General features: G+C 44.5%; 1 protein-coding gene across 1 annotated transcript; it reads right to left on the bottom strand.

Annotated features, from left to right (window-relative positions):
* Window positions 1-1,804: 1,804 nt before the first annotated feature.
* Window positions 1,805-26,511, bottom strand: AGO3 (argonaute RISC catalytic component 3). The gene is made up of 19 exons (XM_084222869.1): window positions 26,264-26,511; window positions 19,567-19,738; window positions 18,451-18,571; window positions 17,708-17,916; window positions 16,359-16,495; window positions 14,142-14,276; window positions 11,917-12,004; window positions 11,654-11,801; window positions 11,235-11,354; window positions 10,627-10,749; window positions 10,317-10,450; window positions 9,718-9,902; window positions 9,284-9,443; window positions 8,547-8,637; window positions 7,396-7,590; window positions 6,937-7,071; window positions 6,264-6,365; window positions 5,024-5,223; window positions 1,805-4,061 (listed from the first exon to the last, which is right to left on the bottom strand). Exons 1-19 carry the CDS (start codon window positions 26,280-26,282, stop codon window positions 3,953-3,955), a joined length of 2,583 nt encoding a protein of 860 aa, XP_084078995.1. The 5' UTR covers window positions 26,283-26,511; the 3' UTR covers window positions 1,805-3,952.
* Between the last annotated feature and the right edge of the window lie 855 nt (window positions 26,512-27,366).

A 27,366-nucleotide genomic window follows, 5' to 3' on the forward strand; every position in this document is an offset into this window, starting at 1 on the left:
GCTGGAATTTTTACAGCAGACTACATGGAATCTCATGTTGAGCATTTTATAGGACGAGTATTTTTGTACATGAAGAAGTGAAAATCATTTAGGACCAAGAGCATCTTGAAATAATTTGACTGACAACTTCCAGAAACCCATTTTACTCCTGAAAGCCATTTCTGTGGCCAAACTCCCAAAAGAACACCGGAATGAATGCTATAAAAATAACTTTTGGACACGTGTAACCAGATGACACATGGAACAGTAACACAGCGATCCTGAGTCAAATGGCCACGGCTCAAGTCCCTAGAAAGGGAAAAAGGCGACTTACAGCGGAGCCACTCCTCCTGTTGGCAAATGTCGCGAGTTTAACGCCTCAACCACAAACATCCTGGGATTCTCTCCAGCTCTGCATCTAGCAGTGGCCAGGTGGGAGGTTTGGGCAGGGCTGGCTGGGTGAGGAGGGGCTCGGTGATACCCTGGGCCTGCCCCCACCACGGGAGCACTTAGTGGCACTTGTTCAGTACAAGTGAGGTCTCGGTGTCTGAGGAGATGGGAACTGCTTTTCTCCACAGGCAGAAACCCGAGGCCGGTGTCTGCAAAGCAAGAAGAGCCATCAGCCTGTGCCCACATCCCTCTTTGGACTATCCACAGCCAGCTCTCGGCCGGAGAGGGGGATCTGCTGTGCCACTCAAGATTTCCTCAAACAGCACATAAAATTTGAGATTTTTTTTTTTTTCTTTTTCAAGGAGAGCAGGTACAAAAATAAAAGAAATCCATATACTCTGAAAATATACTGGAAACTGCCACCACAGATGAGGTACCATTTATCCCGACCCCCCACCCCCAAACTGCAAACATCAAAATATATATGTTTTTAAACAAAAGAAGAATATCTGGCTATTTAATCTCAGTTAAAATGACAGCACCCTTTGTTACACTTGATATTTCACACCATTAATTCTCTTTTGAAAAAAACCCAAGATATCTAACTAACCTTGATTCCTTGCTTTTCTCCTCATTCCTTAGTGCAGTAATTGTCCATCTCCATTTAAATAAATATAGCAGCTACAGCATCATAAATGTGTGGCCCTCACAACGTCAGTAACTTGATATCGTAATACAAAGAAGTATCGGCACTTGACGTAGATATTTGCAAAACCAAGAAGAGAGATTAAAACTTCCAAATACTCTTCACATGAAAACCAGGTACAATGTTACCTTGACAACTGAAGTCACTTTGCCAATGAAGTTTCTTTAGTTTTTGGTGAAAGTAGTGAGCAAAAAAGCTTCTCAAATCCGAGTCACCGAGCGTGGGCAGGGTGAGAAGCAGCTTTGAAAGGAGAGCTAGAAGGCTTTGTAAAAAGGAATTTTCAGCTAAATGCCAGAAGTCCACAAGAACTCTTTGTAAAATAGTTTTTTTAAAAAAAAAAAAGTTCTCTGTTTCAAAAGAAATTTCTGTATAAAGCTTAAGCTGAACCTTTTACAAACAGCATTGCTACTGAGAGAGCTTTAGGAGAAAAGTATCAGGTCACAGACTGGGAAAAACATCTGAGAGACTCACTGAGAAACCACCTCGCTCAAAGGACTGTCACACCCCCCTCCCTGCACCAGGTGTGTCCAAAGGCACCCACAGGGACAGGGCACTCCTGAGCTGGGACCCCTGGCTCCGGGGGTCCCCAACCCCTCAGGGCCTGCTGAGCCCCCCAGCAATCCCCACTGAGCACCCCCAGCCAATGCCCACCCCCACCGCTGTTTCCAGTGCAATTTTAGCTTTGCCAAGTTAGTCTTTGACATTATTTTCCTTGGTTTTGAGAGATAAAATAGGTATCTACACCAGCTGTTAGTAAAGCTCTTGCAGACAGTGTTGTGAACAGCACTACGGACATTTCCATACAATATACAAATGCACAAAATACAGTACTTGGTTTTTCTGGCAGAAAAAAGGGGGTTCATGCCTGGTGAAGCAAAATGGGCTCAGATTTTAGGCTCAAAATACAGTATATTGGCAAACAGCAGATTTGGTGAGAACGAGGAGAGAAGCTACTTAGACCAACCAGGTTTTCATGTGAGAGCAGGTGGAGGTCGGGAGGGCTGGGATCACAGCAATGCCCATACAAACAGCTGCAGTAAATATACTATGAACCAGTGCAAATAAAAACAGTCAAAAATGCAGTTCACGAGTTTACAAAGTGCAAAACTCCCCAGTCCCCTCGTTGAATAAATGCTCGTCTCTGACATCTTAAACATTGGTTTTAAAGTGGAATGAAAGAGTCCCATTGGTTTGTTTCACATTTCGGTGATTTAACATGTTAGAACTATCCCAGCCCTCTTTATTTGCAAAGTGAAATGAAGTTACCAATAACTTAATTTTAAAAGGAAAGTCACTATCAAAGAGGAAAAAAGCCTAAAAACTTTTATTAATTCCAGACATTTTACTGATGTCAAATAGGTTTAACTAAGCATGTAAAAACTGAGATCTTAATACAAAACCCTTTCCATTTAATTCAAATATGCTCCACATTTCAAAGCCAAAAATAAGGCCAATTCCTTTGTTAAATCAAAAGACTGCAGCGACAAGTAAAGCTTGCAGAAGTCTAGAAGCATTTTTTGTATTTTTTTTTTGATTTAAAAAAGGAAAATTCAAGATTCCTTCTGACTATAAAACTTTCCTTTCAAAATTAAGGCTTTTACTTTGTCCTTTTAAAATCCTGGAGGTGTCCATTCTCCCACAGTCCGTGGTACGGACACTGCTTCAGTACAGCTCAATGGACACAGTTTTTCTTTAGAATGCTTATTGCACTAAAAGATAGCAAAACAAGTTGTCAGTTTCTTTTTTTAAAAATAAACATGATTACATTTCTAAAAAATAAAAGTTGATGTTGACCATATGTTCTGTAATAATTAAATTAAAGCATTATTATTACTCTAATAAATATAAAAGAAACAAAAGGAAGCTAAACTTCAAACACACATACATATGAATCACATTAAGGTGTGAGAGGCAGCAAGTAAAGTAGCAGGTTTCTTTTTTTTCCAAAAAGACCTTAGCTCTAAAGTTTCAGTTCTGGTGGTTACTGTATGTCATCCCAGAAAACCTGGGACATCAGATCTCACGTGAGGCTTCAACAGATTTGACTTGCCAGATAGGAAAAAATTGAAACTTTTGGACTAGGTAAAACAGCAGCTTTAGTAAATTCCCCCAGGGAGCAAGAAGAGTTGGGTCACTACTGCCTGCACATGAACCACGAGCTTCTTGGATTGCTTTTGAAAGGGAACTCTTGGAGCTGAGAACTCCAAAGCTGTGAGAAAAGACACAAAGGCAGCCGTTGGCTAAATTAGGTTCAAATTATTGGATTAGTGTGCAAAACATCTTCCCCCCTCACTGTTACCTAGCTAGTGCTGTACATTCCAATGCACTTGGATATGTTCACATTCGAACGCTCGATGGCAATACTGAGAGAAAGATTCCTCAATGCACGGGGGTTAAAAACTTATTTTCTTTTTTGCACACTTCCCTTCTCCAAACAATCACTGTGATTGTTTCTAAAAGGTGGTTTGTTTTTTTTTTTTTGTTTTAAATTACACAATAAATTTTAGTTTATTATTACTATCCTTTTTTTTTTTTTTTGCAACAATAGTTGTGCTGCCGAGCAACTTGAGGTAAAGGCAGAAGAGGGTTAAACTACGAGAAATAATAATTAAAAAAAAAATGATGGCGGTGGCTTCCCACAGGAGCCCGCCCCAAAAAAGCAGTTGGCTGGTTTCATATTGCATAATAGTGCTGTGTTCCTGGATGAAGTAAACAATCTTCCTCGTGTCAATTTAAGGGTGAGCCTCTCGCCCCTGCACAGCGTCAGCTCCAGCACGATGGGAGGCACAGCCCCTAAACCAACCCCCTGGAAACATACATTGTATGTGGCTTAAGTTCTCAGTTCTCCTCTCCGTGAGTGTCTCCCGGGTCATTGACTTAAGCGAAGTACATCGTGCGTAAGGTGTCTTGGTGAATCTGTACAGCCTTCGCCAGGGCCTGCGGGTCTCGCCCGTTGCTCTGTCCTGACACGTGGCTCCCTTCAGCACTGCAGGGAACGAGGGAGAGACAGGCAGGGCTGTAAATTGTATTAATTCAGATCAAAAAGCTGCTTTCGCATCTCTTTGACAGAATCACTGAGGTTGGAAATGACCTCTAAGGTCGAGTCCAACCTGTGAGTGATCCCAACCTCATCACCCAGCCCAGAGCACGGAGTGCCATGTTCAGTTGTTCTTGAGCGCCTCCGAGGATGGGGACTCCATCCCTTCCCTGGGCAGCCCCTTCCAATGCCTGACCACCTTCTTCATAGAGAAATTCCTCCCAATGTCCAACCTGACCCTCCCCAGTCAACAGCGTGAGGCTGTTTCCCCTTGACTTGTCCCTTGTTCCCTGGAAACCAAACCAGCGCTGGTTGGACTCTCCTGTCAGGGTAGAGACTGAGAAGGTGCCACTTTTCTCCAGGCTGAGCCCCCATAGGACTGACTCTCCAGACCCTTCACCAACACAGCACCAGTGACAGAACTGGACACAGAAATATCAACTCTGCCATTCACCCAGCAACCTTGAGGCTTTTGACAAATCTCTTTGCCATGGCTGCTTAGCTTGTTCATCTAAAAATGAGCCTTTTATAAATAAATTGATGGCTTGAAGGTTATACTGACGTACAGAGTTAGATAAGTGGAAGCACTTAACATTTAGTTCATTCATGACTACTCTGGCCCTAAAGCAAAAAAATTAAATCCGTGGCTTGCCTCAGACCACGTCAAATTCATAACAAAATAGTTCAGTAACTGAATTCTTTTAATCTGAGTGTTATTCAGTAGAATCCACCAAGCCACTCTGGTCTGATGTAGAGCAGCAGCTGCCAGGAGTGACGATCTTAACATCATTCCTAAAGGCAACAAAAACTGAACACAAGACCAGCGGGAATCACCCGCAGTCAGGTGTCTTTAGGCCTGACAGTGGATGAGAGCAGCGAGGACTAAACCCTGAGCAGAGCCTGTGATGTACCTGTCGTGTTCCTTGTCCACGAGGTGGTAGCGTGCTCTGAATGCCACCAGGTGAGCGTAGTAGGCGGGCGCGGGGATGGAGACGGAGCGGGTGCAGCGCACGTAGGTGTGGCACAGCTGGTATGTCAGCAGCTGCAGCTCGTCTGCTGTGAAACAGTTGTCATCCCACAGGACGTGGTAGTGGGAGGGACGGCTGGTTCCCTGCAGAGATGGGGATGGAGGGTCACTTGTCTGGATTGCCATAAACAAGTCAGGTTTTGGTGTTCAGAAAGGACCAGGCTATCTAGTGTGAAGTCCTACGTAGCAGCAGCCGAACAAGTTCGGTTTTATGTATTTAAAGATTAGTAAGTCTAACATATGCATGATTACATTGCTCTATATGTTCTTGCTTGGATAAAACCCCTCAGTGATCAGCATCTGCTCCCAACATGTCTAAACCACAATCACAGCTCCTTTTGCCTACCTTCAATTAAACTGCTTCTCATGAAACATCCCAGAGAAACACCCAGTGCTTTAAATCCTTCTGGTTCCTGAGCACCCTAACTGCAAGTATGAACACTAGAAATTCAAGTTAAATCTTACAGTGCACCTGAATTGGGTAAATAGTTGTGCTTTAGCCAAGCTACAAGTCTCTCCTTTTAAAACAAATATATCTGGAGTATCAATTTAGCTGAGGATCTTTATGCCTTGCTATATTAAACACAGTGAGCTGCAACTACACCCAGCATTTCTGCTCAACTTTGATACAAATCTTTTTCCATAGGGCCAGAAAGCAGCTTGATCAGGCAGAGTGTAAAGGTTGACAAAAAACCCAAAAAACCCATTGAAATGATTCAAAACGGGAAAAAGAAGTCATTCCCAGCCAACCCAAACAAAACTGATGATAATGTGGTCAGACTGACGTGATAAAAATTTAAAGAATAATTTTTTTTTTTTACATTTTAAGCAATAGCCTGATACAAGGTGAAATATTTTTTCAGAAATAATAATGTTACAAAATAAAGTGACCCCTTTAAAGCAAACTTTAAAAAGCACCACTTACCATCAGTGCAAATTTAAATGTGCAGCAGAGCCCACCTGTTAAGCAAATCATCCTCTAAGTCTCACAATAATGTTTTATCTCAGATAAAACCGAGCTAAAAGAACATTTCCCTGCTAAGTAACTGTTTGTAAATAGGTGTCATAAAAGAAGAAAACCAATTTGTTCTAAATTCACATTTACTTACACAAAGCATCCATACCTGTATTCCAGCATGGCTACAGAGGTAAAAATCAAACTCATAGGGGTGTGTAATGTCTGTATCTACAGTTGTCCCAGCTGGAATATTGCCACTTCGTCCAACCTAGAGAAGAAGTTTGGTAAGTACAGCCTCAGCTGTTTATACAGCTCAACTGTAATGAAAAATACAAGTTTCTATTCACCACTGGCAAGGTTTCGGCACATCAAGTGTCCCAGAACTGTTTGGAATGTGCCACTACATCGGCCTTGGAGGTTTGACAAGGACACTGGATGGCTCTCCAGCACCTTACACAACACTGCACCTCCAGCACATCAGAACTTTCCAGCTCAGACTGGAAAGAGGAGCTGCAGACATTTGTACTTAGAATTGTCAGCTTCAGTTTGGATTGATTAACACAGAAAAAAGGTTCCACCATTTTGTGCTTTCTTCTGTTACTGCTGGAGATTGGTCCTGAGTAGTCACACCGATTTTTAGCTCCAATGTGACGTTGTGGGGGTTTTTAACAGACTTAAGGTCAATGATTTTTCAATTTGGAGCCTCATTTTATCAAATCAACACTTCCCTGTATGCACATTTAACCAGATGGACAGAAGCCCACGCTAATATTTTCTCCAGCAGCCTAAAAGCTCCTCGTGAAGCTTTCCCAAAAGGCTCCTCAGAGCGCAGTGATTACCCTTTCTGTTCTGTCAGCACAGAACAGCCGCGTATGATGTCTCTTCTGCACCACAATGTAGGTTATGCCAGGCTGGTAATCCTTCTCCAAACTGATGCAGGCTTCTCTAATGGCCAGCAGTTCATAATACAAAACCTACAAGCACAAGAACAGAAGGGTTTAGATTTTCCTTCCACTGTATTCTACACACAACACCTACCAATTCTGTGTAGTTAACAAGCACAACTTTGGCACACAGCTGGTAATCTCAGAAAGTACTCAGACATATGTGATTTCCCAAATTTGAAGACTTCTCCTTCCCAGACAGAAAAACAGCTGCAACTCTTCTTACCCAACAAGATTAAGAAATCCTCTCTTCAATTCTTTTGTGTTAATGTAATCAACTCAAACAGTACAAAACAAGACCTGCAGCTACTACAGAGTAAGAGACTCTTTCCAGAAACCCACAACTGAACCAACCTGTCGGAACTGTCCCTCAGAGACCCCGTCCCTGTAGAAGATGATCCGGGTGGGCTTGAACCGTGTTGATTTGTAGAACTGGATGAGCAGCTCCCTGACCATGGAGGCCAGGTCCTGGATGATCTCCTGCCGGGGCCTCTGGACCCTCACCGTGGCACAGTACCGGCTGGGATGAGCATCCATGCTGCCTACAACCTGTGGGGAGAGCGCAGCAGGGGAGGCTTCAAGCTCAAATCTATGCCAAAGGTATTAAAAACAAAAAAGCTAAGAGCGGCAAGTACAAGATGTTTGTGCTAAACAACAACCACAGTAACACTTTCAACAGGAACTTGACTTGGTACAGGTTTAACACCTTTTGCCCCCAAGCATCCTGAAATGCACCTGCAGAATTTGGCTTCTCACTAAGGCATGTTTTTGTAATCCAGACAGACATTTTTCTGTGACGTTTTCTCACCTTTAACACTGAGAAAAACCTCAGCTTCCCTTAGTTACTTTAAACACAGATGCAGTTTCCTGCAATCAATGACAACTAAAATACCAAGGGGACGAAGTAGGAGAGGACTGACCAAGCCTCCAATCACCACCTTGAGCTTCTGGACTGTACCAACACAAAAGGTAAGAAATATGAAAAACACTTCTGCCAATACAGACCTTTATTGACACTTTTCTCCTTAAAAAAAAAAAGTTACTATCAAACTGTCGCAGTAAGGAAGAAAAATAATCAAGAAAGGCCTCATAAAATAAGGCCCTGCTCTGGCTGGCCTGTCATTTCTTCTAAGGCAAGCTAGCTATTTATGTGAATACAGAATGGGCTTTTTCCACCATGAAGAAAATGGAGCCCTGTGTGATTTATTCCCATAGCTAATGTCACCAAGCTGTGTTATTTCCTTGAGAATATTTCTGCAGAAATATATTATTTAACAATGCCATTTTACCTTGATTTAAAAATTAAAGAGCTAAGGAACCATTCAGAAGTATAAGGCAGTTTTTTTTCTTTTAAATACATGATCTTTAATATAATTGGGAATGTGTACAAGGAACTGGCATAAGCCCTGAAAGATATTTGATATAGAGATAGTCCATGAGTTGCACTTACTATTCTAACATTTACCCACAATGAAAAAACACCATGTAAGTTTAATAAAACTTACAGCAGCAATGGAAGGCTTCTTTCCATCTCCAGCTGGAGGGTGAGTGACATCAGCTCCCAAAAAGATCACTGGCTGCTGGAACACAGAAGGTCTTCAAAAAGAAAAAAGTGCTAAGTCACACTGGTAGCTGAAGAGCTGCCACAAGGTCATCGCTCACCGTGGGGGTTGTTTCTGTCTCAGCCTTATCAGGTACCCGGGCCAAGGCTCAACAATGGGATCTTTGTGCACAAGAGGTAAACTTGGAACCCTCCCCAGCAGAGCCCAAAACACACTGCAAACACACTGCCAGAACTGGGGCATGACTCTGGTGGGGAGCAGCCCTGGGGCTCCAGCAGAGCAGCACAGCCAGGGGCTTTAGAGCTCCATGTGAGTCTGGGGGCTCCCTGAGCCCCACTAAGCTACAGTACCAGCACACACATTATACTGTTCTGCAGGACTTGAGCAGCAGGATGGTCTTATACTGCCTTTAAAACATTTTTCCTCCCACAACTGTTCCTCATTTCAACTTTGATACCGATCAAACATTTGACAAGAACCTTGGCTGAAGACCTACTGCACAGGCCAACCACCACTCTGAGCCTGTGCTGGAAGGAATTTAATTCTACTTCAAATACCACATACTATTAACAAAAGACTATTTTAATTTAAAACTTGTCCACATTTAAATTTTGGGTGCTAAGTAGCAAACGTAACCACATCTGTTAAAAGAAAACCCAACGCAATCTCCAGAGTCTTACCGTTGATGAGGTACAAGGATGTTGTTGATTCCTCCTAGTTTAACATTAATCTTCAGGCACAGATTTGAGAGGGTCTGTGGAGATGTTTTAATGACGTTCTTGACCTGAACACACTGTGTGGCCATTCCCAACAGCGTGTCTCCCACGCGCTTCACCTCCGCTGGGAAGCAAACACAAGGAGACAACTTTGAGTCCATTTGAGGTTATTGCTGCATTTTGATCTTAGATAAGTCCTAATAATTCTAGTGTACATACTGTGCAGTAACTTCTAACTGATCTGCAAACTAAGACCTGCTTCCAATTTATCTTCAGACAGAAAACAGCGGTGTCTAATACCTAAAGGATGGTTCTGAGTAATTTTTAACATATGCTGGGCAGCAGATTTCTCCGAATGATACCTGACTGAACAGCTAAAGACAGAGGTGTGTCCTTACCATACACAGGTGTCTTCCCTGGCAGGATGACAATGATGAGCTGAAGCCCTGAATAGGTGTTCTTGAGGTGTCGGAACATGGGCTCCACGCTGTCTGCACCCTGGGCGTACTTGCAGAAGCAGGGCTGGCCCTGGATCGGCATCCCGGCGTCCTTGGAGATCTTGCGCAGCTGGTCTGTGAAACCCCTGCACACGAGGAGATTTTTGGATTTTTGCAGTAGCAACAGTACACAATAAGCAAAGCACAAAGGGACAGAATCATCAAAGGAGGATGATTCCAAATAGCTTTTAAAGCAGCATTGTAAAAATATTTGTTATGTGGAGGGTGTACAGCTGTGAAACACCACAGAGCCAGAACGGGCTAAAAAATAGTCTAGACAGTACTTTGTTCAAGGTGTCAGAAAGGGCTATATACAGTGATATTACAAGACAAACACCCCACAGTGTACCCAGTACAGTGTTTTGATTGTAAGCAAACCAGCCCAGATTCCCACCCTAACATCTCACATTAAACCCAGGTAAAATGCTCATTGTAATTCTACATTCATGTTTCATTCCATTAAGAGAACAGTCCAAAGCCTGAACCACAACATGCCTTACTTCAGAATTTCTTCTCTGCACTGTCTCTGTGTTGCAAAGCAAGCTATGGCCCACATCTTGATCTCCACCCCAGTGTGGAACTGTTTCCCTCTCATGTCCCACACACCGTGGCTTGGTGTTGCCACAGTTCGATTCTGGGGAAACAAAAGCAACAGACACCCAGGTGACTAAAAAAGAAGCAGCTGGTGCTATTTCCAGTTTCAGGATAAAAAAAGAAGAGTTTATTATTCAAAGTCTGATCCCTGTAGAGTCAAAGTGTACAGGAAATCACTCCTCAAAATGGAAAGCAGAGGAAAAGCCAAAGTCTCACCCGTCCTCCGTACTGCAGCATTGGGGCTGGGAGCACACGTCCTGTCACATGGGCCATCTCATCCCTCACTTTGAACTGGAACTCTTGGACAAATGGATCTGCATCATAATTTGCACTTCTCACCTAGGAGAGATTTGCATGTTACAGAAATATCTGATTATAATCTATATAACAAACCACAGGCTAACAGGAACATTGCAGTAGTGTTCTTACAACAATTTAATTGAAAAAGGCTCAGACATGACTGCTCAATACTATCAACCCATCCCCAATGAAAACAATTACTGCCATGAGATCTAATGGATGAGGTGGTTTCTGTTCCCTTCATTGCTCAAGCACTCACTTTCAGTTTGTTCATTCAAAGGCATTTTTTTGAGCATTTCCTCACAGTAAATTAAGTGTTGAGATGAAAATGCAAGAGAGTCTGTAGTATGGACTCATGCTATCATTGCATGCCATTTTAAATAAATCCTATTAAAAAAAGTAGTTAAAATCTCTTAAGTTAAAGGACAAGGAGGAATGAAAAGACTAGGAAGTTTTGCATGGATGTGATCCAGCCCAGTGTCACTCTGAGCAGTGTCCCATGGAGCTGGGATTGGGACACTCACCAATCTGCTGATCTCCTCCTGCCTGTCTGGTGCAGACCTGGCTGTAGCTTTTATCATGGTTGATGTCTGATTGTCTGTCAGCTTCTTGATGCACCTCTGGCCAGCCACGATGTTACACACCTGCAGGGGAAATCAGAAGCATTAATTCACAGCAGAAGCACTCAAATCACACCACACTGTACACATGTGACACTATGCTGCCACTATAAACCCCAACCTGTTTGAACAACTGCTAGTTCTTTCTCGTATTTCTGCACTTCAAAGCACTGTAGGATGTAGACAGTATTAGGTGAAATTAAAGAGTGATGAAGATGTAAACCCATAAAACACTTGTATTGCAAAGAGCATAGATTCTTCATGTTTTGTAAACTGACAGAACCCACCCAAACCCAGCTGATCTATCATAGTAAGGCTCTTACTTCTAAAGGCAGGTAGGTGTGTTTTTGTTCCTGTCCCACTTGCAGACAAGGAAGGTGAGGGTATTTCAGCTGGAGGTTGTATTTCTCTCTGAAATACTGTGCTACTGTCCTCTCCACAGTCTGGCCATTTTCTAGCTGTAAAGGAAAGCTGAGAAGACAGACATTTCAGTAAAATATTATTTGTCAAATAACATCATCCCAAATGAATGAAATATCAGGTCCTGTTACTCAGTGTGAGACTATCACACATTTCATGCTCTTACGTTTGATGACTTGCAGGCCGTCTCGTTACGTTACAGACACGGTACTTCCTTCTCATTGTCCCACAGTGAGTCACTTCTACCTTTAGACCTGCACAAAAGCATCAAAAAAACCTGATGCCATAACTACACAAACATGTACACAAGAGACACAAGGTTTTAAATGATAGAACATAACAGCTTTGGGGTCAGCATCAAATAGCACAAAGATTATTATTCGCTGAACATTTTTACTTTCATTATAATTTGAGTTCTGACTAATCCTGATGATTATCCTCACAAATAAATCGTGACGTAAAATACTTCATGTTCAATGTCGTCTGAATTTCATTTTAAAAGCATTGACTGAATTTGGACAGCAGTTTTCACCATATCCTCATGTTCTCATTCTCTATCTTGTACATCTCTCCAAACTATCAGTTCCAACGTAATTGAAATTAAAAGGACAAAACCAGGTTTCTACTTTAGCATCTTCCTCCCAGCTTTGTGTCCACATTCATCCTGTAATTTTCTTTAATTTCACTGACCAAGTTTAACTTTGCATTTTGAGAATCTTGTCTCAAAGCACTCAGCCTACACACCAGAGCCTCTCCAGACTTATCTCTGCCCACGATAATCATGACAGTGGCAGCTCCAGGAGGCTCTGGGGGCTGTTGCTGTGACTGTGCACACACTGTGCTGTTCACACAGAGCAGCCTCAACATCTGCTGGGAGCACTGAGCTTATCACACGAGGGCTGCACAGCATCCACACGCTGCTGTCCTTCCCCAGCTCCACAGGACAGAAAGCTGCTGAAAACAAAGCCTGGGTACTCAAAGAATTCACCTCCAGTAGTAAAGTCTAATTTTACTGAAGTCTAGTACTACAGGCCTTTGAGAGAGCAACTGGATGGCTCATCCTGTTGAGGTTTGTGTGGATTGTGGACCACACCACCCAAAATCAGGTCCCCAGGTAGCAGACACCAGGCTGTGTTTAGTTTACTGGGGACACAGACATCACAAAGAAGCACTGACTGTACCTCCTTGCTCCCTGACAACACTAATTGCATCAAGAACATCAGTATTACTCAGAGGACAGCACAGCAAAAATAAACCACCACTGCCCTGACACGGCATTAAGAGAAAATAGAGAAAAGAAACCATGGGGCACTGTGACCACAGACAAGGGCTGATGAACACAGAGATATCTGGAAGCTATTCCCTGCTCTGTCATTACTCTGCTGTGACACTACCAAGGCAGTGCACTCCCCCAGTGCTGCTCACACACAAACAGCTCTAATGCAGGGCTTGTTTTGCTGTACATGGTCACGTCCTGGCTGGAGCTCTCAGACCCTACAGCAGCAACGACGAGTCTGAGAGCAAAGGGATAACTTTCAATATTTTCTGACTATGGTAACAGAGACTCTGAGGCACCTGAGATCAAGCAGAGGCAGTTTCTCAACCTCCAGTTACCTGCCCTACAGAATTAAGGCAGACAGGCAGATGTAAAAGGGGGCACGTTAGGACTAGTACAAAATAAATCCTGTGTTTTTTCAGTCACGACTCTTCTGTGAGCACATCCCTTTATGACTACAGTTCAAATTTACTTTTTAGCTGCCCAGTATTTCAGTAGTGTCTAATCTTGCATCAAGTGTTTAAGAGCTGAGCTCCTCCAAGGCTTTTCTCTCTGCAAATTCCATATCCTGGAATGAAGGATATGGGAAAATACAAACCCAAGTAGCATATATGGAGTGAAACCACTCAAACCAGCAGCTTATGCAATTCCTTTGGAATGGAATTTGGCCTTCAGCTGCAAGTGGTACTCATTTTTCCACAAGGCAATCAGTTATTAGAATTCACTATAACAACACTCTTTCAAAGAATCAATGTTAGCCTTGAAATCAATGTTCACTTTGCCACAGCACTCAAACAACAGGAGCCCACACACAATGCCAGGTGGCCTCAGGGACCCTGGGTTAGGAGAGGTTGGCAGCAGCCACTTACCTCTGCCCAGGCAACGAACAACGTGCTCCCTCTTTCCCTCTAAGCCACTGGGAATGTTTTTCAGCTCCCATTTCTGCAGAGCTGCATTGTTTGTCTCAGGATTAGAGCTACACACATGGATACTACAATTCTGTTGGCAGTTCCAGGCCCTTCTGCTCCATGTTAAACAGGCTTCCAGTTAAAACAATTCACTTAGAATTAACTTTACTGTGTTATCTGGGACAAAACCAACCCATTTCTACTCACCCTTTATCTCTTTGGTGAATTTTACCCGATGAGAATCAGTCAGAGGTCTTGGTTGTTCATCAATATTATGAATATCAAGGACTTCACACATGAACTGAATTACGGGTTGTGCTTTGTAGAAGGCAGTGGCAGAAACTACAAAGAGCAAAATATGAAATGTAAAAAAAACCCAGTCAAGGTATTGTGAAGCAGTTCATACATCAATATTTCTTAGAATTCCACGTAAACCTCGGGCACATTTAGAAACGGAACAGTGAGTTCTGCAAGAGTAAAATATCAAAAAGCCAGCAGAAAGTCTACAGTGACACATCTCTCTCCAGTACAGTCATCCTGCTACTACCTGGAATTTCAGGGGTTTGAAAGGGTTTTTCCCCCAGAGAACATTTATTTCTAGAAAGCTGCAACACCCTAGAGACACATTCTCTTTTACCTCTGTATGAAGCTGCACAGACAGGATTAATGTCTCTCTACCACAGACTTTTGAATATTAAAAGCTAACATAATTCAACATGCAATATAATTTTGTCAGTTACACAATCTGCTCAATTACTGAAACAATATCTGGTGTAGACATGAGCACTATTTTGACGATGCAGAAATTGTGTTGGTGTAGGGGGAGTGGAACCCTTGATCTACTCAAATCTCTTACCCTCCCCCCACATGCTAATGACACTATCACTTTAAGGAACAATATACTGGTTTTAAGCAGGACAGCTGACTTATTATAAATCATAAATTATCCTCCTGACAAAGTTTTAAGCAACTGAAACAACACCTTTGGCAGGAAAGGCAAGGTGGGACTAGACAGAGCTCAGACACAAACTGTTCCACACATTTAAAACTTTAAATGTCAACAACAGAAAAGAAATACTCAACAAGCATTTATCAGTTTTCCAGATCTCATGAACCAAACCTGCCACATATCTGTGCTCATACAACACAACATTCTTCAGACATGTGTCACTTGAGCAGCCTACCAGCCTCACATGAGGCATCAACCAACACCTCCAGATGCCTGAGACTGCTCCAGATTTCTGAGTGACCCCAAATCCTCACCCTCCCCACCCTGGCAGTGTGGGTTGTCTCCCACAGCAACACTTTCATGGAGAACCTCATCCAACTAAACAACTGAAAAACCTCCAGTGATGGGATTTGAAGACAATTTCACAGCCTCAAATGAGGAAACAGAACAACAGCTCTGTGAATCACCACTTAGAAAGGGCTTCCCATTTCTCATTCACAGGAAGGACTGAAAAACTTCTACTCCAAGAGTTACTACTACACTTGCTAATGCTGGTAAGAAAAACTTGCCTCACAAAGTAACAGCACAGTACATTATCAGTTGGTGTAAATTCATCCTCTTCTCCTACCTGAACTGCAGTTCTCTCAGTACCTTGCATATAGACAGCAGCACCAGTTCTTTTTGGGACAGGTTGAGATTTTTACATTCATTTTTTTAAACCACAGCTGGTGTTAGAAAGGCAATTTTACAAGAACAAACTGTGTGACTTCAGTCACACGAGAATCACCCACAATTTACGTAAACCAGAACACATGGACTTGCAAATTTTCAGCAAGACAGTTCAACATCTGCAATATTTTATTATGCTCCAAGCACAACCTGACTTGGAGTAACCAATGTAGAGCAAGACAATTTACCTTGGGTTTATAAAGCATTTCAAAGACAGTGAGAACTGAATGCAAAGCAGAGAAAACCTCAGGCAGCACCTGCATCTCCACCACTGACACTTTTCAATGAGGGTTTAACAACTAAATAGAGTTGAGTGCTCACCGGACGAGGGAGTCTGACACAGGCACCCTTGATCTCAGATCCATTCATCTGGGACTCAATACAGTGCTGCAGAGCTTATCCTTTTGCATAAGAAAGCCTATTCCAATCAGCCCTATTCAGAGAAGTGCTTGGGGTATGTTTTACAGAGTTTTCTTGGAAGTACTGAGCACCACTCACTGTGTACAGCTGCACAGCGTGCAGGCAACCTGCCTCTGTCACTGGGGATGCACCAATACTGAAATGAAGCAAGAAAACAAGCCCTGTGCAATTCTTTCTTATGTAGGGATATTGGTTTTTATATGGCAGGTAAATTTCTGCTCAAACATTGGCATGATGACAAATGGTAAGGAAAACAGACTGAATTTCTCTAGGTAACCTTTGCTATACATGCCTGGTCTGAATCTCAGCCCTGAATCTCCACTTACCATCGATGTTGAGCATCATTTTCCACATGGCAGGTCGGACAGACTGATGGAACCCAAACCAGACCTCCCTGCCCCCTCCCAGGGGGTGGTCATAGCCTTCTGGAGCTGAGAAGAAGGAGCGGCCCACGGGGGTGTACCTGGTGAAACAGGTAGCCACACATTTATGTTCTTGTTTTCCAAACATCAGATTCATGTAACAAAGATTATAACACACGGCATTATTATTTTTTGGCATTTTGTGCACCAGCAATCTGTGCCAAGAAGCAAGTATAAACAAAATACCCTGAATGCTTCTGTTCCTATTGCAGTGCTTTTAAATTTAGACAAAAACATTTACTACTTTTAGCAATGCACAAACCACTTTCAGTTTTTACAACAAATCAAGAACTAAGTTAACTTACCCTTCCTGATCTTCTGCTTCAAGAAAGTGGAATCTCCACCACAGCAGATTCTGTACAACAGCCTTGTCTATACTGGCCTGACCCTTAAATACCATATTTCCCTATTCAGAGGGAACTTTTGAATACAAGATACATTGAGAGAAGCAAAACTATGGGGGAAACAGAACTAATGAAATGATGTTTCTCTCACAGGTAGAAAACAGCTGCTCCTGAGCCTCCACACCTCCTGTTTTGTAATGCACAGGCATTAGTACAGAGGCTAACATCTTCAGATCTGGGGAAGCTGAGGAACACTGGATTCCACAAAACCACAGGGCACTTTTTTTGGTTGTCAGCTACACACAGTGAAACCTCTCAGAGCTATCAGTGAAACCTATCAGAAATCTGCTCAGAGCAAAGCCACTGCGCTGCCTAAAGCCAACAAACTTCAAAAGTAACTTTCATTGACCAAATCAAGCAAAATTAGCCTTCTCTGAATTTCAGGGTTCTGAGATAAAATAGATAAAATAAATAAATAAAATAAAATATGAGACTTTGTTAGGACAAGTCCTGGTCCTAGCCATGTATTTCAGACATGAGAAGCATGCACTGGTGACAGTGTACCAATGGATTAAAGAGACTCTGCTTTCCACAGGCACTGCCATCACTTAGCTCAAGCTGAGCAGATCCAGGACAGCAATGCTGCAGCTCACTGGAACCTCTCAGCATTTCGATGAAGGCCTGTTATAAATGCCTGATGTTTCTTGATCTTTTCCAACACACACATCACCTGCTCTGCCTACAGAAACACTTGTACAGGACTGACTATATGCTCCCTGCTCAGCTCACCAGCTGTGCTGCAGAGGGGAATGAACAGTTTCTCTTTTCACCTGTGAAGAAATGGGGATGAAGGTCTCCCAGTGGGGATACTTCAGGTAAAGACAGACTGCAGGAAGACAGTGAACCTACTTCATGGAGGGGAGGTGTCGTAGCACCACATCGACAGCATGAACAGGGTTAGTGCTGATAGGTTTGTCTAGTTCCAGAGGCTCAGGCAAGGTTCTTCCTGTCAAAACTTCATGCAGCAAGTGCCAGCTCACCCGAGAAACAAACTTTATTGACACTTTGAAGGGACGATCTTTTCCACCTTCTCCGGGTAGTGTCACATCCAAATCCACCTGGGCAGGGGAGAAAAGAAAGAAATAAAAAGCAGCTTTTTAATCTGGTAGCCTTGAGATTCCACTCCTTCCCACAGCTGGGCCAGAGACTCAAAAACTCAGATATTGAAGTCACTCATGTTTGATGAAAGTACATTATCAAATAGACAAAGTTAAGAAAACTGGGCCCTGACCAAGCAGAAGAGGATAGAATAACTTTTTGTCACCCCAAATCATAAAGCAATACATTCTAGAAAAACTCTGGCTTGTTTTTTCAATTCATCATAGGATCATGTGTTACAGTCTGTGAAATGAAATGTTTTCATAGATTTTGCTGTAGAAAGCAGCTACTAAATTACATAGAAGTTCTGAATGCAACTATTACATGAACATTTACACACACTGGAATTTGCAGGAAATATATCAGAAGGACTCAGTTTCAGTACAGATACTATAAGATACATCCAGCTTTTCTGAAATCAGCAATATTTAAAGCTGGGTGTTTTCCTTTCCTATGAAGCTGCTATTAATATAACATGTTCCCAGTTATCTTACCCCAGTAGTGGCCACAGGAAGTGGATTGGCTGTATAGAGGCTTCTTTTCCCATCATAAACTGGTCTACGGTCCCCAAATATTGTCACTTTAAAATGCTGCACCATAGAGTCCACCACGTCCCTGGAAAAGGGGATATTTACACTGAAGATGTTTCTGTAGAAGGATCAGACCCAAGCTGGCTCCCTGTCCCAGGTGTTTTGCTGAAGTAGTTGCAATAAACAATACTTGAGTGAATTATAAACACCCACCGCTGTTCCAAAAGGTGCTTCACATACTTTAACTAAATAAATAAACACTACAGAATAAAATCAGAATCAATGCAAATGCTCAGATAGTGGGGAATATTGGTACTGAAATAATTTCAGAAACTCCTAGAAATTACCAAGGCCTTTGTATTATCTTTATGATGGAAAAAAGTGGTGCACAAACCCCCATGTGGAAGCTCTGCCAGTTCATTGTGCTGTCTGCAGCAATGTCTATCTGCTCCTCGATGAGAGTTTTGAATTCTGCCTACACTGGTTATAAACATGAGATGCCCTAACAAAAAAGGCTTGGCTTTAAGTCCTTAATAACCTGAGTTTCTACAAAATCATGTAAAAGTCTGATCCACTTTGCATACAATTATAGATTTGCCTCCTCTGCTTTATTATAAATTGATGGCAATAAAGATTAACCTGACACAAGCACTGAAATACAGTTGAAAAACCACGATTAAATTTTCAGCTTATACAAAAATGCTTCTTTATGCGAGTAGTAGATAAAAATTTTGGAACACAGCAGACTTTTGGAACACCTCCAACTGTAACAGGCCTTTGGGATCTGAATTCTTTGGGAGGTCTTGGTGTTTCAGTGGCACAGAATGGAAACATTTTCCTTTCAGCACATGCAAACCAGCCTTCCTGCACAGCAGCAGCTTCCAGGCACCACGTCCTGGCCAGGCAATATTAACCCAAAGTACTTCAGGAAGATGATAAATATTGACTTCCTCTTCAAGCTGAATGAGCAGCACTTTCACCTCCCAGCTGGGAAAAGGAAAGAAAGCCTCCCTTTCACAGCTCCTGATGTTATTCAACATTCCCACTGCTGTAATTTACAAGACAAATGTATCTTCTCACCTGTTCACCCTCCGAGGACACTTATCTGGTTTGATATCCACCTCATAGAGGTAGACATCAATCTTTGGGATTTCAACTTGGAAGCAGTTGGCCAGCAGTTTAATGGGCTTGCCCATGGTGCCATAGCCGGGACGTCTGGGCACCATGAGCAGGGGCTGTGCCCCCACGGGTCCTGCAAAGGTAAAGTCCCACAGATTAGGAGAAAAGCACAACAGACAATCCCCTGAACCAACTCCCAGGATAACCAGGAGGGCACCAGAGCCAGCACACTCGAGGAAAGGAAATTGGCTGTCTCCAACAGCACGAAATTCCAAACAAATGCTTTCCCATTATTAATCCTTAATCCTCCACCTACATCTAGACTGTTCTCTTACTCATGAGCTACAGTGATCAGCATGAATAAAATCAGGAGGTTTTGTTTAGGAAATTTCCTAAAAAAACCCAACCAAAAATCCAAAACAAAAAGGAAAAAAAAAATAACCCAAAATCAAAAACCCTTAAACAAAAAGAAATTCCAAAAATAATGCAGAAAGTTTTACAAGTCTTTTCTGAACACCCTGGTAATAACCAAGTGGCTGCAGAGTACAAAAACACAGAAGTAGCTCTGAACTGATGCACAGGATTTGAGATAACTCTTCATTTCAGCTTAGTCTTGGAAGACAGATTATTCTTGAACTTTGCTGGGTGAAAATGGATGAAGAGTAAGACCATTACCTCCCATCTAACTGCCCCCATAAAGCCAATTTGCCAGAAGAGTAAAGACTGGATTAAGACAGCATTGTAAAACTCTTGATTATTTGTAGGCTAAAGAAGAATAACCAGAACTGCTCAGAGAAACATCCAAATCTGCACTGAGATATTTTGAAAAGTAGCTAAAATACCTGCCCAGATTTGTTCCATTCTCATCTATTTAATTTGCTTTGCATCACTTAGGTGAGAACCCTCCACTCAAGATTTGCATTACTCATGCCTTACAAACCAAACACAGCAGTAAACACAGCCCATTTCCCAGAATTTCTACTGGTATTTCCACTTAAAAATACCTCTTTCCAATTAAGAAACAACAACAAATGGAAAATGCTTGGTAGCCTGAGTTTTAAGAAGTTACTCGTGGTACAAATGTCCTGATTTTCAGAGCATTTGAGAGAGGTAGTGCAAAGTTCTCCCCTCTCCTCCTACTCAGTGACGCAGGCAGCGATTCCAGCCCACTCATTTTCATAGCAAAGTTAAAATGTCAAGTGCTGGGAAAAATGTTTTTTATTTGCCTTTTGATTATCTCCACAATTTCTGTAAAAAACCCTGTATTATCTTGAAGGAAATCACGTCTTGAGAACAGGTGAACATCAAAGCCAAGTTCCTCTGTAACATTTGTCTGGCTCTACCCAGAAAACTACTGAAAAATTCTGAGTGGGGCTGGCTTGGAGCCACAAGATAAAACAAAACAGAAAGCAAGAAGCATCATTTAAAACCCACTCACAGACTCTGCTTATGCAAAACTTGTTCCAAGCATCTGCTCTCTTCAACTTTTCCTTCATTTTAATACTCTCACGTGAGTAAAAGCAGCCCTAGAATTTACTCCAGCTATATTTGCAGAATATAAGCATAAGCAAAAAAGTTACTACTAAACATTTGAGTGGCATAAACAAGCCAACAGTTTGTTTTAATATTCTGAAGACATACACACCACAGTTTATATTTAGTTCCTATCTGTAGGGGAGAGTAACAAAACTGCTGAAATAATGATAACATTAAAAAGGTTCTTTTAGCCTGGTCAGCCTTTTGTGTGCTACTCACCCTGGAAGAAGTAAGAACCCAGATTTTGGCAAACAGGAGTTAAGTGACCAATAAATGAATCAGAAGTGCAGGTCTACACATTGTTCAGGTGTAATTTTTAAAAATTCAGCTATTTTGCTATTACTGTATGAATCATATTCTCCCTTGGACAAATGAACTTAAAAACATGAGTATGCCAGTACTGCCCAAATAGAGGGGCACCCACTGAGAAGACCCTGCTTTGAAGACACACTGACTTGCCAGATTCTGTTGTGAAAGTCTTGTGTCAGCGGCCTCAAAGCTGTGACTGAAAGCCCAATAAAACACAAATAACCAGCGACGCTCTGGGGATGGTTCTGCCGCCGATCTATTGGTGACTCACCCAACCTCATGCCTAAGCCCTGTGTCAAGCCCATGGAAATAAACACACAAACCAAAAATATTCAAAGTACTATTATTCTACAGAGTACAGGATGCCCGAGTGGCAGATCCTTTCCTTCAAGTCCTTTAACCATTGCAAAAACAAAGTGGGTCAAGGCTGAAAAACCTTTCTCAAAGCAGCAGCACTGTGAGTCCTCCTCCACAGGGGATGGAGCAGCTCCTCAGTGCTTCCAGAGAGTTCTGCATTGCTCAGCTGCCCACAAATTTGAGAGGAGAAACCTTTTTGTGTTAAAGAAACCAATATTCTGCCATGACAGCACCAGGTACATACATACCATAGAAACATGGTTTGGGTTGGAGGCACCTTAAAGATCATCTCATTCCCATCCATGCCATGGCAGGGACACCTTCCACTATCCCAGGCTGCTCCAAGCCCTGTCCAACCTGGCCTTCGACACTTCCAAGGATGGGGCAGTCACAGCTTCTCTGGGCACCCTGTGCCAGGGCCCCTCCACCCTCACAAGGAAGAATTTTTTCCCAATATCCCATCTAAACCTGCCCTCTGGCAGTGGGAATCCATCCCCCCCCATCACTCCAGGCCTTGGAAATAGTCCCTCTCCATCTTTCTTGTAGGCTCCCTTCAGATATATGCCTAGGATGTTCTTAAAAATCCAAGTAAAACCCCCACACCAAGTCTGTTCAGCGTGCTGGAGCAGAGCTCAATTCATAAAACCAGCTCAGCAAAGCTCCCAGCACTAAAACTCAACTGATTTATAACAGAAAACAATGAACACACAAACAGGAACTAAAACTGGTGTCTCAGACAGATTCTTGGAAGTCTTTTGTGCAGCAAGGGAGCACATCTCAAGATCATGGAAGGGTTTGACTTGGAAGGGATCATGAAGCCCCCCCAGCTGCACTGTGCAAGTCCCTCTAACGGCTCCAACGAGCTCTGAGTGAGAATCTTTTCTTCCATGGAAGTATCGATGTTCCAATCAAGCTTAAACACAGCCAGAAGGGATGGCGATTCCTCGGCAGCCCAGCCAGCACAGGGACAAGCCTGGCCTGCATCCAAACACTGGCTGCACCTACCTAGCAACCAGAGAAGCCCTGTCGGAATAAAGCCTGAGCACAACGAGCTCAGAAACCTGCAAATGCTTCCAACACACCATTGTAAGAAAAACTGCAGCTTCTGGCACATGCAGCGTTTTTACAGAATGAAGAAAAACCCTGATCTCCAGCAGGATGCTAATAGGAAATGCAGATTTCCTTACAGAAAGGGCCATCCCCACCAAGCTTCCAGAAAAAATTATCCTCTTTCACACTGTGGCTTCAGCATTATAAAGCCAAACTCTAATAACAGAGATAACTTAGTAGGTTTATTTTTGTTTATACAACAGTTCTCAATCCAACTGATGGGTGCTGGAACAGCCCAAAACATAACATGAAGGCCTGAGCAGGTAAATACAACTTACTCTGGCTCAGGCACACAAGGCAGATTTGTGGAACTGATCCCAGCCTCAGGCTGGAGCTGCACTGGAGAGAGCTAGAGGGGGAAAAATAAAAGACTCCCTTTCACAGGGCCCCTGGCCTCTACTCAGAGGCCCAGCCTGTGGAGCTCTAAGAAAATTTTATCACTAACAAAAAATAACCTAATTCTGGATTTAAAAAAATCCATAGAGAAGATCTGATTCAAACGTTGGTTTCAATGATGGAGCTCTGTCTGCCAGAAATCATGAATTGCCTCATTTCTGTCACTCGGCCTTGCTGGGTGGCATTACATTATTTATGAGTAATGCAATCCATGTTTTCTAAACATTCCTCCTTGCAATTTAGGGTTTGGTTTTTTTCAAGGTTTCGGATACTAAGTCATGTTCAAACTCATCAAAAGCCAACATTTTGATGCTGTGCTCTGTGACTGCCAACTGCACAAGCAAATACTGGTGTGGTAACTCATTCTGCCCTAATGGACTTACAGAAAACACACTGGAGTGTTTTGGGAGAATTTAAAAGACAATCAATGCTTCTGAACCATTAAAAAAAATTAAATACAAAAATGCTTTAAGCCCAAAAATGCAGCTTATATGCACATAGTGAAGTTAATACCCAATTGCTCTGGGAGAAGAGAATGTGCCAGCCCACACAAACCCTGCAAGAGTTTTCCCTGGAAGGTATTTCCACAGACCAAAATCTGGAAGGTAAAAATTAGCTCAAGAAATACTCTTTGACACCTTCACCCCTGAGGAAGCAAAGCTCTGAGGATGAAACAATTTCTAAGGTTCATACTGTGAGTCAAACAACTTCCACAGCAACTCCAGAGGAAATATGCCACTGTATCTTACAGTAGAATAACTTTTGAAGGCAACTATGAATCACCCCCTTCCCTGCTCTACCACACCCACAAAAACGGGACTTTTAATGGGCCTCCCGAATCACTACTCTGAATCAGAGAGAGAAAAGCCACTTCTCAGGATTCTCTCTGCCCAAAGTTTGTATGGAAAATAAACAGAACATTAAGGATGCCTGCAGTGCCTCATTAAAAACTGCAATTAAAAAACCCAATCCAACACAATTTAACACTTTTAGCACAAAAAGCTGTGAGCTTTGAAAGAACAATGTAGGACATGGAAACGAAGACAATGGCACTGACACAACTTGGTTACACCACGGAACATCCCCTGTTGGTTGAACCTCCTGCCTCTTGGAATTTTACTGAACATTCTCCTGGTGGAAGTGCAATGCCTGACCTGTGCTGAGAGCAGCTTTTCCTTCACTTCACTTTCTCCACCGAACATTTTATTGCTGTTCCTCAGTTTGGTTTCATCACAACCCACGCCCCAAGCAGCCACCTTCACATCCAGCTCCAACTTTCACTGATTTTCAAATTCCATGGACCAGGAGAGCCACAGTACTCCCCAGATTCCGTAGCCTAAGCCTCTCACACAAACAGGACCTCACCCACAGCGCTGCTTCACCCAAGATGTCCTGGCACACACTTCCACACTTTACTCCAGGGATACTCACACCCAATCTTTGTTCCCTTCTCTGGTTATTTTATCCCGTGTTTTCCCTTCATGCACAGAAAACAAAGCACATCTCAGTGTCTTTCTCTCTTTCACGACAGAGCTTTAATCCTCATTTGCTCCACCAAGGATGGTTTGTGTCCTCCTGCTCCAAGACCCTAAGATCTGGAACATGAACAGTGCACTTTACACTTCCCTCATCACAAGCAGGCATAAGAAGAACCATCCATTGTGCTGGACACTGCCTGAGCCCACAAGGAACACTCTGCAGCAGCTTTGCTAAAACTCAACACATTGCAGCATAAAAACAGGTAAATTCACTCCAAAGGGCTCCTCTTGCAAATCTGTTTATCAGGAGACGACTACAATTGCACCAGGTTATAATGAGAGTTTATTTAACACCGTGTAAGAGAGCATCATATAAATCCCACCAGATTGTTAAAATCCTGCACCTTAAAACATTCTCAACCCATCACAACCTCAAGCCAGGCAACAGCTGAGGTAGGGAGTTTTTCCAGCCAAATGCATCACTGTCCTTAAATCTCCAAGTATGTTAGAAAAGGATCTCCATATGGAGATGGGAAGGCACGTTTTGTGTTGACACCTTCAGTCTCAGTCTGGTATTTTCACCACCTGCAGTACCTACTCAAGTGACAGACATGGAACTCCAGGTGGCTTTGGACATTCCCTTTTCCATCGAGGTACAGCCAGGGAATTGCTGATTAAACACTGCCCAATCCTGAACCCTCCTCCACTCTTCTGGCAGATTTGGAATAAGTTATCTTGAAAAACTGAATCAGAACTTCCTTCTCCAACCCCCCAAAATCCATTTGAACCACAAAGCTGATAAATACTGAGCACGTGCTTTCCCGGAAAAAGGATCAAACGGCCAAAATGCGAAGATTTTCATAGAATCACAGAACGATTTGGGTTGGAAAACACCTTAAAACCCATCCTATCCCACCCATGTCATGGGCAGGGACACCTTCCCCTAGCCCAGGTTGCTCCAAGCCCCATCCAACCTTGCCCTGGACACAGCCCAGGGACGGGGCAGCCACAGCCCCCCCGGGCAATAACCACCTGGGAATGAATATTGTGAAGCAGCACACCAAAGGCACCGGAATTAGCCCCAAAGCTCAGCGTGCTGACACACAGGGGCCAAGTACCCGCTGTGTGCCCGGCAGGAGCTGCTCGAGGGAGCGCTGCCCGGTCCCGCCGGGCTCTGCGGGTCCGTCCCTCGGGCACCGGCACGGCGCGGGTTACGCAAGCCGGGCACACCGGTTATGAAATACCGACAATTCCTCCTCCACCCCCGGCACGGCAAGCAGGGCACGGAGCGGCTCGGCCCCGGCTCTGCCCGGTACCGGGGCCCTGCCCGCGGGGCTCGGCTCCTCCTGCCCGACCCCCCTCGGGATGGGCTCGGCCCGGCCGCTGCCCCGCGGCACGCACCGGGAGCTGGGGGGGATGGCGCGGGGAGCCCGCTCCCCGAGCCCGCCAGGCCCCGCCGGGCCCGCGCTCACCTGCGCTGCCGATTTCCATTCATGGAGCTGGGGCGCAGCCGCTCGGGGCTGCGGCGGCCGGCGCGGGGCTGCGCTAGGCGGCGGTTCCTCCGCCGCGCTCCCGGCTGGGCCGCTCCCGGCGCTGTTCCCGGTGCCGCTCCCGGAATTCCCGGCGCTCCCGGTGCCGCTCGCGGCGCTCCCGGCCCCTCACGCGGCGGCGGAGGCGGAAGTGGCGTGGCCGCCCCGCAGCCCCGGCTCGCGCGGCCGCTCCCGCCCCGCCGCGCGCGCGCCCCGCACGCCGGAAATCCCGCCCGCGCTTCCCCTGCCCCCGCGCGCGCCCCGGCCTTTCCGGGGGAAGGGGAAGCGGCGCCGGAAGCGGGCGGGGCGCGAGCCGGCGCGGTTGCCACGGCAACAGCGGGGCCGGGGCGGGGGGAGGCGGGAAAGGCGGCGGGAGCCTGAGGGGCCCTCAGGGCCGGGACAGCGCGGGGGGAACCCCGCAGGCACCGGCGGCTGCCCCGGAGCGGGAGTGGCGCGGCCGGGACACCGCGAAAAGCGCCGCGAAAACGCACATGGGCCCAGCGGGAGTCAGAGCGGGAGCGCCGGGGGGTTGTTCCCGGACCCGCGGTGCTGTGGTGTTTGAGTACAACGCGTTATGTCTGCGGCGTTTTCTCCCTGCCGCAGCAGCGGCTTCGAGGGCTTCCAGCCCGGTCCCCAAGGAACTCAGCTGAGGTCTCCTTGATCCTCACTAAAGCCGCCGGAAGGAGCCCCGCGCCCTGGCCCCGGGCACGGCGGGTGGGAGCGCCGGGGGCCGCGGGCACGGCCCGCACGCTGTGCCCGCTCCGGGCTGCGGGACCCGGGACACGCGGAACGAGTCCGGCTGCGGGAGCCAGAGGGTGGTCGGGCCCTGAACGGGCTCCCCGGGGGATGGCTACGGCCCCCACCCTGCCAGAGCGCCAGGAGCGTTTGGACAACGCTCTCTGCACAGGGTGGGATTGCTGGGGTGTCTGGGCAGGGCCAGGCATTGGGCGGGATGATCCTTGTGGATCCCTTCCAATTTAAGGATATTCCATGATTCATAATTCGATGATTCACTGTATCAACATAAATTCAGAGCTTATGCTCGC

Source organism: Fringilla coelebs, assembly GCF_963513975.1.
Source record: "Fringilla coelebs genome assembly, chromosome: 28".
Classification (NCBI taxonomy): Eukaryota; Metazoa; Chordata; class Aves; order Passeriformes; family Fringillidae; genus Fringilla; species Fringilla coelebs.